We start from the raw sequence: 13991 nt of genomic DNA on the forward strand, positions 1-13991 counted from the left end.
TAAAAGAATTTTGAACCATCCTCATTATTAACAAACTAGTTAATGTAAAAATTCTATAGACATAAACAAGATCTTTACACTAATAAAGCTTACAAATCTTACTAATAATAAAAACTAGCTGTCGCCCGCGAGTCCGTCCGCGTGGATATATAAAAAAAACTTAATTAGTGTAGCCTACGTGTTCTTTCAGACTATGTTCTATGCGTATGCCAAATTTAATCGAGATCCGTTCAGCCGTGCTAAAGATATCTTTAAACACCCATCCATCCATCCACTTCACATCCATCTAAACATTCGCATTTAAAATATAGTAAGTTAAATAAAAAGCAGCTCTTCTTGGCATAAATTCGAAAAAAAATGAATAAATATTATGCTACGTCCGTCTCCTGGCTCTAAGCTACCTCCTCACCAATTTTCAGCCATATCAGTAAAGCCGTTTTTGAGTTATAAATAGTGTAACTAACACGAATTTCTTATATATATATATATTTATATATATATTTATATATATATAGAAGTTTAGATGGATGGATGGATGAATTTTTATTACAAGTTATCTCTGAAACGGCTTAACGGTTCTTGATGAAATTTGTTACAGATATAGAATATAGTCTGGAAGAACACATAGGTTACTAATCAAGTTTTTTTTTAATATCGCGCGGACAGAGTCGCGGGCAACAGCTAGTATTTAATAAAAATGTAAATCCCTTGTTAGTGCAAGTTACGCCTATTAATTATGATGTTTATTCATAAGCTGTGTTTCACTAGATAAAAAAATATAAGCAGAGATAAATTAAAGATAGATTAAAGTGATTTTTACGAAATACAGTTAAATAAAAATGTAAGTAATAAAGTAGGAGACTCTTATCTAAACTCGAGTTAACTAAAGGCATAGTAGAGTTTAACAAAGGTTTAGACGGTACAATTATAATTTATGAAATACGAATATCAGTAGTAAATTGAAGTTTTGTTTAGATATCGCCAGTAAACTGTTGAAGCGGATTGCTAATTTATTTAAATTACCGTTAATTAATTCAAATTTGATACGCGGTTTGCGTCGATGTGAAACTGCTTTTTGATTGATACGGCTATAAAGTCGACAGTTTTATTGTTTTATTGAGAACAAAATTACCCTTAAGTTTAGCTTCCCATCAATAATTTATGAAGTTGTTAGGAAAAGCTATTTAACTTTTATAGATGATTAAAAAAATTAAAATTTTATTGAAGTGTTTTAATTACGATTACACCTTTAGTTTTGAAAATAACGATGAATTGAATTTAATAATTTTCTCGTAATTTTAAAATTTAATAAATTTTTATCATTGACAATATAAGCAATGATAGATCACCTTTTTCCAATAATTTATTCTCTTGGAAATGACCGGTCGATTAGTCGAGAATTGAACGGTTGAGGTTAGTTAGAGAGGTCAGCGGGCCAGGCCGGGGAGACGGGTCACCATAGCCACCCCGTCCGCCCTGAATTTGCAAGCGCGTAAATGACGTAAAGTCTTATATTATCTATATGTAGGTATGTTTAACTTTTAATTTATAGATTATTCAATAAATACCTATCTAGTATTCAAAGCTTGATCTAATTTAGTTCTCATTTATTTCAATATATGATTTATAGATTTTAATTTTTAAGTTTGGCTTAAGAACTATAGGATAGTAAGAGGAACAAGAATTTTAATTAAGCTATAATCACAGCACTGGAGAGTTTTTCCATGTGTGCGACTTTTACTAGCGGACCACTGATTTATTGCCTTGATCCATATAGAACCTGTTTCGTTGTAAGTAGGCTGCAGAGAGTATCGCGCTGGTGTTTAGATTCAAATAAAAATACAGTTTGTTACGCTGACGATATCTTTAACTAATACGCTTGAATTAAAAAGACTCAATTTGAATATGAAATTACGTACAAAAATCAATTTTTGCTTTTAATGAGGCAATTTATTCATTATTACACATGTCTACTGTAATGAGGTATTATTAAATCGTCTATTAAAGATAACGTTAAATTTCAAGGCAAATGGAACTGCCAATTCTCTTAACCGAAACGTTTATCATTATTTCACCACATATAACTCGTAAAGAACCCTGAAAAGTCAAAGCTATAAATTTTCGTTGACTCAAACCTTAATTAAAAATGGACTTACATTAATTATAATTACCGGCGTTTATTTCCGTTTCGTGTCTATAGCTGTGGCAGTTTAGATTATCGCTTCCTACGTAACCAACGCTAGACTTTGTACGGTCTCGTTTGTTTGGAGACATATTTTCGCGGCGCGGCGTCTCCGTGCGCTCGCATTCATAACGGCTACGGTCTTTGACCTCTACGAACAACTAAAACATCGCACAGATTCCATTAAAAATAGTTAAATCATCGAAAATCGAATCTAGTTTCTTGTCACGTACAAAGTGTTGTTTAAAACGTCACTACTTCGCTAAAATTCCAGCTATAGAACCGTATATTTTCATAGGTAATTTGAAGCACATTATAAAAGCGCGCTTAGCACACGAAGCGCGATCGTATTGTCCGTTGTAAACATGACGGTGAGCTGCATGTTTTATGTATCGCTTGTGCGCTGCAGAAGGAAACTCTCATCAGAATTCCGCGTAGACGATGATGAGTCGAACATTCGTGCGTCGGCTGCCGAGTACCGAGTGCATCTCACGTGGCGCGTGTGAAAAAGTAAAAGCAAATCGTGCAATTTCAATACGTACCCAGACGTAGCACGTAATAAGCGATACGCCGATTGTTTTTTTTTAAGCAGAGACGGTTACACAGTTCCGATGTCTTGAATTGAACATTGTCTGCTATACGTCTGACTTGATTGTCGGTTTTTTAGACTACATTTAGTCGGGCAGTAGAATGACGGTATTACTTATGAATTTGTTTCTAAACTTGGAATTAATGAAAAAAAATATCATATCATCACAAGGTTGGTATTACAATGGTTGTAAAATTTCAGTTATAGAAAGTTTCTAATATATCTTATCTTAATGTTGGCACATGATTCATTCTTGCTCTAATAACTCACACAAGTAGAGAAAATAGGTACATTGCACATCTGTCGCCCGTCACTAGTCTATTGTACGTCAAACGTTTGGCACCAACTTTGTAGACATTCCAATCTTTAATCGGGATTGGAGCACGTGTTCGTCGCGGTTGCTGAGCGAATCCGTTGATTGCGAAGCGCAAATTGGCGAGACGTGTGTCGCATCGAATCGGCTGTTCGTTCGCTTTGATGCATCGCCGGCGTTGAGCCGAGCGCGGTGGGTCACGCCGCCTTAACGATTCAAACACGCTATATGCATAACGATCGACCACTCCGCAGCACCTTGTGCAGGCGAACGTTCACAGCACCGGTCGCGAGGAACGGTCCGCTGCTTAGGACCCCCTGAACGACACTAAGGGCGCCCGGAAATTATAATCTAAAAGACGCCGACCGCCATAGATACGATGTGGATATCTTAATTTTGTTCCTTTAATAAATTATAATTTACGACTGCGTTGTAAAACCAAACGATGGAACAAAAAACGGCCTCTATAATAGATACGTTGATTTTTTCGGCCCGCATGTAACATTTATGGAGTCGGGTCGTTTTGTCGGTTTGACCGCTCACCGTTTTGGCGGTAGAGCGGAGCGCGGACGATCATCTCGCTCTAGTTTTATTGCACCATTGTAACCGTTGTAACAGGTGCATTAGAGTATTCATTAATGGCCTCTAATTATGACTATAACTAAAAGGGTTCCAAGTTTCGCCAACTATTTTTTTTAAATTATGTGTGAAAACAATTACCTTCTTTTAATTAATTTATAACGGATGTGGTAGGCTTTAACTCGATGAATAATTTATGAAGACTTACTCATAATTACTATCGAGCGATAACGCAGCTTACTAGTCGAGGCCGTACTTTGAGGATGGCGAGGATAAACGTACATTTTCAAATAACCACGGTAATTACAATGGTAGATGTTTGCAGGAATGGGACGGCTATATATCACGGTGTGTCTCTTTAACTGGAAGGGTTTATTAGTTAAGTATGTGGTGGGGCCCCCATATATCATGAGCGTCGGCGCCGGCGCAAGCTTTCTGTTCGATTCCCGCCGTGAATATTCAATTTTATACACGATCGTAACGATTTAAAAATTGCGCTTTCGACACGATAACCCATTCGCTGACGACGGGTTCCTTTCGTTATAAATAATTAAGGATCATCAAAAAAATTTGCCATACTCCAATGGTATTAGAATATTCAGACTTTCACCGAATCTTGATCATAAAAAGCACAGTTTAATCGAAAATAAAAATTTATAGATCGATAATTATTAAGATTCCTACCGAAATGGTGTGATAAAGTTTATTGATCGTTAGAAAGATAGCCGATACGAATGTATGAGTGGCGTGACAGATCGCACGGATTCGTTACGGACTTTAACTACTCGATTATACACCGTCTAACATTGGCATAGTGCAATTAAAAAGTAGCAACTACGATTAAAATATAAATACAATAAAAATACAATCAAATATAATACGTAAATATCAACGGTAAATTAATAAAGGTAGATTAAACTTGTTGCATTATTTTTAATATCACTTATCCTTAATAAAACAAATTTTAATACTAAAGCGAAGGATGGCTACTTTAATTTACTTATGAACAGTAAAAGTTCAAACGGAATAATCTATTAAAGGCGAAGGTAAAACAATGTCACTTTTTTCAATTTTAAAGTGGTTGGAGATAAGGAGATGTTTTTTTATGCTGCTCGAGTTATTGAATCTATCGTCGAGCATTTAGTGTAAGAAACAAAATGACGTGACTATGGCTACCGTACGGTATAGCCATTTTGATATATTATGGCGGTAAAACGTTTTTAAAAGAAATTAAAAAATATATATTTAAATTTAACGACCATTTTCACTTGTCTGTAAAAGTTTTTAGATCGATTGTAACAGTTATTGCTAAGTTTATGCAGATTGCAGCGATATTTAATTCGAATTTTATGAGAAACAATTAAATATCGCATTAAAAAAAGAATGTCAGTGCGAACTCTGTTCGATTATTATTTATTCAATTTCACACTATTGTACTACAAGTTAGAAAGACAGATAATCCGTTAGAAGAAAGACACGGGAAATTTGCAATATGATTCTTGCTATGTAATTATGAAATAACAAGCTGTCGCCCGCTTCTCCGTCTACGCGGAATTAAAAAAAGTAATCCATGTTTTCATCAAGACTATGTTCTTTATATGTGCCAAATTTCATCAAGATTCGTTAAAACGTTCTGGAGATACCTTCTACATACATTCATCCATACATTCAAACTTTCGAATTTATCATATTAATATGTATTAGTAAAGAGTTGTGAAGTGAAAGTAAAATAATTATAATTTCTATCATACAATTATTACAAATAAAATTCTTGTTTTATTATAACATCTATAAAACTAGTAGGGCTCTATGTAGAATACCTTTACCTGAACAGTATTTAAAATTTTATTGGCGTTTGGTATTCGGTTAAAAGTAAACTGACAATTAAATTCAATTCATTGATAGTTAGTAGTATAAATTATTACTAAATAATTTCAAGTTAATTACTTTTCATATAAACTTAATTGTGTTCACGAAACCTTATAGCTCAGTATAAAGAGTACTAGGTCTTACACGATTAACCGAATAGCTTAAAAACAAGACACATCGTGCTTTTAAATGTTAGTTTCGGCACGCAGCCCTTTATATCAATGAAATAACTTAAAATATTCTACAAGCGCTACGGTATCCGATTTTAGCTGTTAATTCAACCGCATAAGGTGCATTTGGTTCTTGCGATGGGAATCATAAAGTTACTTCGATGTTTAGGAAAAGTGTACTTGTGAACTTGGTAATAAAAATTATATTCCCTTATCGCTATCAAAATTTTTGCATGGAAGAAAACTGTGATATTAATATGGAGTGTAACAGTGCACCGTTTATGTAAAATTAAACATCGTTTAATAGTTTACTAAGAACGCGCTACAGCAAGGAAAATTAGTTCTCGCCTTTCGTGATATTTTGCCTTGTTTAATTTGCTTCCAGTAGCGACATGTTATAAATATTTTATGTTATAACTATCTTTACTCCACATCAGTGGGTTAACTCTAAAATTACAGTGAAATTAAATCAAATTAAGCTCTCATCAGCACGCCGTAGTCTCATCGGATGCATTGTCTATAATTACAAAAGCCAGCAATGATAGGGACCTTTGCTTCGTCGGTGCAATCACTGATAATTTAAGTAGATAACATAATTTAAAACGACATAATGTATTTTACTCGTATCCAAACAGTCGGCCAGTCGAGCGCGAGGGAATCGTGCAAAATTATTAATTGGCGCGCAGTCTTCGGCCGCCGCGCTTTAGGATCGCGATCCATGCGAAGCGAAGCGGTAATTTGCTTATAACACCTGACAAAATTTGAACCAAATTGTAACATGGATATTATATGAGAAACATTATACAAATGACTACTATCCGATATATTCAACTTTACTATAACATCCAAAAGATGTTGCTGAATAATTCAATATTTAAATACTAAGTACCCTAATCTTCGTTGAAATGTATCGGTACTGTTCTGTTTCTGTTTGCTTGAGATTCGAGATATTTTTTGTATTTAATTATAATTAAACATCTTTAAATATAAAGTAAAAATGCATTTTATTCTGAGACAACTATACACATTGAAACGACTTTCTGTTTTTAAAATAATGTACGACTTGTTAGATTCAGCTTTCATACATCAATATGTAGTTTTAAAATTCTGTCAGAAGATTGTAAAAATCAGTTTTATATGAAAGAAATAAATGGTTAATATTTTTATTATTCTCTGGGAATAGTTACTCTCATGGCATCGATTAATTTAATTATCTGTCGCTTGTAATAATATATGTCATTAATATCTCCGCTTCCGCCTATCTTGATATATGGAATAAAAGCCTTATACAGTTATGTTTATGAAGTTTAGTAAACTTAATCATAATCTTTTAATTTTTTGCAATAAATATTTTATACGATTTTAATAGTCCAATTATTTTTTTTATTATTAAATTTGATTGTAATAATCCAATTTAAACGTTCATGACAAATACACGACAGTATAAGTTGGTATAATATTAATAATGGATAGAAGTTAACGGAAACATGAAATAAGAATTTACTAATTTAGTATGTCTACTGACATTACTACCGATATTACTTTGTTTAGGTACATATTATGTATTCGGAATTCATAGTAATTTCATGCATAACATGTCAATTTGTCAATATATGCAGGTAATAGGCATGTATACATAAATATACGCATTTTAAAATATAGAGATAAAATTTGCACTAGTGTATAACTACAATTTATATTTACTTTATAAAGCTTTTTAACTTATTATATCATTTAACATTTAACAAGTTAACAATACACAATAGTTTAGACACCGATTAAGTTTCCACTACACATGTGCACACCTATGATCGATTCTTGTCCAAGATGGCCGCCGCGAACTGGCGGGAACATGCGCTCGCACACCTCCACGACGCAGAACCTGTCAATCTTCACCATTTTGAACTTGTACATTATTCAACACTGATCTTGACACAACGTACGTGTTAACCCGCTCACGTTTTTGACCATACTAAAACATTTTAAAAAGTCAAACGGCGCATTCAAAACTTCGAACCCATAAAACATATCTCCCCCATTATTAGTTTATGGGCTGCGACTGTTACCGGGGCTATTATGCTGCTATTTTTGTGTGAATTCGTTGTTTATTTTGATTGTGTGCGGCGGTCGGTGCGAGCAATTGGGGTACCATTATAGAATACTTCTATTGAGTAGTTCTTTACATTGTTTTATAGGCTTATTATTGTTCAAGGTCTTTACAGTTACGAAAGTTGTAAAGGTGTTCTTTTATAGTCTTTGCGTAACCATATTTTTTACCTAGTTTAGTTAAAGTAACGGGAACAAACGTTAAGGTTTTAAATTTCAGGACCTCGCCGAATTTTTTTTCTTAAAAAATATTACAAGTATAAGAAGGTAGGCACTAATGTTCAAGCTTCCATCTGTTGTTCATCAAAGTCTTACTGCAAAAAGGTTATTAAAACAAAATCGAAATTAAAATACAAACGTACTACAAATATGTTTCATGTTTAAAAACATGAGATGCAATGTTTTGACATTGCCCCACATAATAAATACTTCACGTGTCTCGAACAATCTGCATTTATAAGGGCAGTGACACAACGAGTATTGTACGCGAGTAAAAGTAATTTTTCTTTTATTATTTATTATAATATTATAGTATTTTTTCTTTGGTTCTTAAACGATTTATCACCTTATTTCTACAAATAAAGTATTAAATTAGAATTAAATTTTTTTAAATATCTTTGGTACAAAAAGGCCAATTTTTTTTTCTCGCTGTATTCATTAAGATAACATACCACAGTATCATTTATGAGAAAAAAAACCAAATTCATGTTCTGTTCAAGTAAATAATCTGAACGCTTGATGTTCACAGGCGTATCACAATTGTAGCATCGATGCCCTTGGATCAACAACACGGAACAAATAAAAGAAAATACAGAAACGAGTATAGTAGCCTGCGAGTGAACAACTAGGTAGTGATTACAATATCTCATTTCTCTTTAATAAAAGACCATTTAAAATGTACTGCCGCAAGCGAAATTCGGTCGCCAATTTCGGAACCTGTTTAGAAATTATAGGGTCAGGTCTTGGTTTAAGGTTAGGTTTACGCTCGGGGTGTGCACGCGTGTAATCAATAATGTAGTCGAACCCTTAAGTCTTTAGTTGACATAAGATTCATATTTGTACTTATATGTGGGTTCCGCAAGCATAAACAAAACAGACCCTTAAAATGAGTATTTATAATATTGTTAATTAAGAGGAAAATTTGAAAGTAAATTTCAAGTAGTTTTTTAGTTTAGTTTTTAAATCAAATCAATATTGCTCTACTCATATTTGTTAATACCTATTTTATGTTTACAAAATTTAGCCATTAATTAATCAAATGTCGAGGTTTTCTACGAAATAACTGAGTCGCAATGAAGACATCCGTAGTGGAATCAAGGTAACCGAGAAATATCTCAAAGAATAAACGTAACTAGCGCATTGCTATATTCTTGGAATCGACGTCAACGAGAGAAAGGTCCCGACAACCTCCTACTGAATGAAGCTTGTAGTTAATACGTCATTGGGAGGTTGGTTAATATATGAATCTCAAAAGTGTACTGGTAATTTTAGTGGACGACTTTATGCATAAGTGACCTAATAATTATAGTCTACTAGTGATAAAAATGAAAAGTAAGTCAATGGGGTTCTATGTTGTTAAAGCTCTTATTATTACCTACCTTGAAGTTGAACGAAAATGCAAATGAAACTTTTTTGTCGTGTATTTGCAAAATTTATATAAGTAATTGAATTGTATTCTTCATTTTATATCGTACGGAACCCAAATTCAAATGAATGATGAAGCTAAAGATAGAGCGAAGACAATTTTTAACAATTCGAATGAATACTAATGAGTTGTATCGACGAATACGACATATTAACAAGATGAATATACTGGCCCATCGAAAAGGCTCTCATTCATTGCTTACTATATGTTCACGTTATTGTCAATTAATTTTGTTATTACGATGATTAGTTATGTTAATTATTATTTACTTAATAGCTCAACGATATTCGGTAAAAATCGTCATGACTTCGAGTTTTATTTTAGTAATAAAGTTCGACTGACAGGCACCTCATATCTATAATTCTTTATTGAAAACAAGTAATAATTATAATTCGAAAATATTTCACATGTTTAGCTAGATTTTATCCGCTTTTAAATCTCCGTAAGTTAAGTGGTTATTTCCACTTATCCGGCTACCCGCGCTAGTCAGACCGCGCGCGGGTGTTGGCGGTTGCGGCCGCCCTAGTGGAAATGAAACACGCGACTCCATCTAAAAGACGGTCGTGCGCGGCAAGCTACTTAGTTTTTTTTTTTTTATTAGTGATGTGTTGGTTTATTTTTTTAAATAAAACGTTAATATACAAACTATAAATAAAACAACAAGTTTTTCTTTCATAAAGAAAGGTAGACGAAAAACGTATTTTTCCTTACTTACAATATTTTTTCTTGAATTTTGATGGAAATCAAAATGTAAACCGTACCGTAATCTACTCGTATGTAAATTGTTGTAAAAGTACATGTTACGAACCATAAAAATGTTTAAAGTTATCTGTTTCTAATTTTAGAATACAAGTTTTAAAAATTTTTCAGCACTTGTACCTAATAATTTATAGGTAGAAACAAATGCAATATAATACTTCCAAATCCTACAAAAAAGTAGGTTTTAGGACAACAAATGGCAATAGCTTTATGCTGCAAAGACAAGCTTGTTCGTAACGTTTTATAGCTTAAGTTAATTCATTGTTCATAATCTTAGTATAAAAGAATAAAATCTTTATGACAATTTAATGAAGTACAAATTTAATATCACAAAAGACACATCCCAATAAAAATCGAGGACACCAAAAGGCATAGTCATTCAGTTATTCCGCTGCAAAGGCGAGCGAATGTTCCTAACGTCTGCCCACGTCCTTGTATTGTTTTCGCGGGCCGTTGCGTGAACTCCCGAGTGAAATATGGCTGACGTAGCGACTACTTATATTTATACTTTTGTTTTATTTTATTTCGTCCGCATTACTTAATTTTATCGAGTCGCATGAGTTATGTGAGGTGGACCACACGCGCCGTGTTAATTACCGTAGTGATGTCCGCTTCGAACGACGAACGAACGAGCTTTTTTTTCGTATAAGGAATTCTAATAGGGATACTCTTATTTGATTGTTTTCATATTAGTTGTAGATTTTATTTATATGAATGTAATTAGAATCTGTTTAAAAATAAGGCTCATATAAATCCGCCAAAAATACCATTTCAACTTCAAAACGGGGTGGACAGAAAAATATATATACATAAATGGTTCCTTTAACCGCTTTTGTATTCTGAATTATTTTGACTTGGTTCGTGTCGTTCAAATTTTAACCTACTATAAAAGGACACCTCGCATAGTGTTAAGATATTACTCACAGGTGCACTCATTTCAGGACAGGTTTTTAACTAATCCACACTATTAAACTACATAAAATGAAATAAATAGATATATAATACGATAATAATATAGATATGAAATAAGCATATATAGAATACTTACATATATGTCAACAAACTTAAAACTTTCCTCGAATTCTTAATTTACTTAATAAACAATGTTATCATAATAAATAAAGAAATTTAAAGGGTCTTATTGCGATACATTAAACGGCAAAGATATGATCAGTCCTTGGAACACTTGAAACACTTTTACCTTACCAGCAGACGTGTTTTTTGTGTCGATTGGTCAGCATGGCCTCTTAAGTATAATAATAATACGCCCAAACTAGACCGGGCCGTTGACCCGGTCGGCGAAATGCGCGCGCGCTCCCTCCGAGGAGCGCTAAGATATCGCTTCGTATCTCTGGATAAATATTTTTTTTATTAAATTTCGATTGCCTTAACATTTACTTGCTACTTTATTGACTAAAAATGACTTGAATGTGTTTTTACTTAAACTTTTGACGGATACAAAAATTAAATTTTATAAACCCATGTCACAAGGTTAATTTTAAAATAAGTTGAGTTATCGTAGCAGTTTAGTGACAAAGCAATTTTTTTTTCTTAGTATCGATGCAAAAAATTAATAATACTACTAACATGACAGTCAGACTTACTTTGCAATAAGGTATTAATAATTAAAAGGCATAGGTATTTAAATAATCGTTGAGTAATTTAGATAAATGTGGCATTAAGTCCAATTGGTTCGAAGAGATATAGCAATTTACTTTCGAAAACTTTTTCAGAAATATTTTTATTTACGGAAATAATAAAATGTTTCACTATGTAGAGAACAGTTGGACAAAGCTACTTATTCTTATTATTTCTTTAACATTTATCATTGACGTATTTAATAGTATGAATGTTTATACTTCTTTTGTGCCAACAAATACCTAATAGAAGTGATTGAACTTTTATCACAAGTATTTATTGCGAACATGCCCGTTATATACGTATGTAGATTTAATACGACATTCTTTTTAAAAAGTGATTGATCTTTGTTATTTAAAAATTACCTATATTTAACCGTATTTATATTCCGCAGTGAAAACAGCGCGGTTTACAAGTTATCGGTAGCTAATACAGTCATAAAATATTTTATGTATATTACCCCATTAAATAAAATACTACAAGTAATAAAAATATCAATAAACGAGTACAAAAATAACTACTCTGATAGACTTTAGAAGTCATAACTAATTTACGTCGTAATTAAAATATTTAAAAAAAAACACTCAAAAATACATAATCTAAAAATACATTTTCCCTATAACATTTAAGTCTATGAGTCTCGAATATTTAAGTAGTAATCATCTATCTGTAGTAAATAGTTTTTATTGTTACATTTAAAAGACATATTTATTTTGATGGCCGCAATAAATTATGAATGGCACTCAAATCTGTCGCACTAATAAGGTGTTAACGAGGGTCGTTCATTTTATGTGCGTTTTATTGATACTTGAGATATAATCATTTGCTACCTGACGGGATTTAACGATTTTCTTATTGGTGTCTTATTGTCAATGAATGAGAGCACATGTAGAGTTGTAGATATCGAGTTTTATGTGTAGCGACATTTTAGTGCTTTTTAATGGCGTGAAGAATTTAAGATTTTTACCGATACGGATTGAATTTATTTGTGCAATGGAAAACTTTTAATTTGATTGTTTTGCTAAGAAAAAACAAAACTGTATAATAAAATTTATTTACACTTATCATTAATTACTTAGTTGAACTTGAAATTACTAGAGTAGATTAAGACCTTATTAATATTATCTCAAAATGGTGTTTAGTTGCGATAACTTACCTGCTATTGCCATCCAAGGGTAGAAGGTGTGGTTGGTGGGCTGGTGCTGCACGGGTTGTGCTCCGGCCGCGGCGCCCGGTAGCGCGCACTGGTTGCCCCAGGGCAGCGCGCGGCCAGGACTTGAGGATTCGCTATATCTCGCCTCTGGCGTGCAGGCGGCGGGGCGCACGAGCGCGCCCAGCCCGGTGCCCCATTCCTTGCCGCCATATCCGTTCTGCTGCTCGCCGGCCGCCTTTGAGCAATCCGCCTTGGCATACTGCTGCTCGCCCGCGTACAGCTTGCAGGCGGCCGCAACTGATGCATCATAGGGAGAGTCCTGCGGGCGCGGCTGATGCAGGGCATGTGGCTGCGCGTACGTCAGGCCCAGCGGGAAGCCTCGGTACTGGTCCCCGCCGCCGCCGCTCTGGTGCACGCCGTGTGCGCCGTAGAAGCCGCCCTGCTCGAAGTAGGAGTTCATGTTGAACGGTCACCGGCACGAACGTCACTCGGTCAGACCACTTATGTCATCGCGGCTCCGCGCGCCGTGATAACACGAATTACTATTAATTTTATCGCCTATTAAACGTCACTCAAGCGTCATAATGGTCCTCGTTGGTGATAAAGTTTACGTGTTTGGGTTAGGAGCGCGTGGCGGGCTTCAGGAGCGGGTCGGTTGCGGCGGTCAGGGTTGCGACGTCGCGAGCGAAGTTTGTGGGCGACGTGGGCCGGGTGTCGGGGCGACCGGCGCGTCTCGGCTCACGCAGAGTACTGTGAGCGCGGGCCGCGGGCGCCACGCGCGCCGCCCCGCGCGCCGCCTGCCATCCACATCGCTACATCGCTACCCAGACCATTGTTCCGTCCCCTTTTCGCTAATCACTATAAATATTATCAGTTACGCTCTCTTTTCCATTCCTTATCACTCCTTGAACACGTGGTAGCGATACATAGAAACCAACCCTTAATTATCTTAGTGGTCAAATTAAAGGCATTATGTTTGATAAAAATT

General features: G+C 34.6%; 1 protein-coding gene across 1 annotated transcript in view; it reads right to left on the minus strand.

Annotated features, from left to right (window-relative positions):
- Positions 1 to 13734, minus strand: part of Ubx (ultrabithorax) — a 110274-nt gene extending 96540 nt beyond the window's left edge. The window contains exon 1 of the mRNA XM_013318419.1: positions 13007 to 13734. Within this exon, the coding sequence (XP_013173873.1) occupies positions 13007 to 13463 (457 nt within the window). The 5' untranslated portion in view covers positions 13464 to 13734. The remainder of the gene's footprint in view (positions 1 to 13006) is intronic.
- Between the last annotated feature and the right edge of the window lie 257 nt (positions 13735 to 13991).

Source organism: Papilio xuthus, unplaced genomic scaffold (assembly GCF_000836235.2).
Source record: "Papilio xuthus unplaced genomic scaffold, Pxut_1.1 DF826923.1, whole genome shotgun sequence".
NCBI lineage: Eukaryota > Metazoa > Arthropoda > Insecta > Lepidoptera > Papilionidae > Papilio > Papilio xuthus.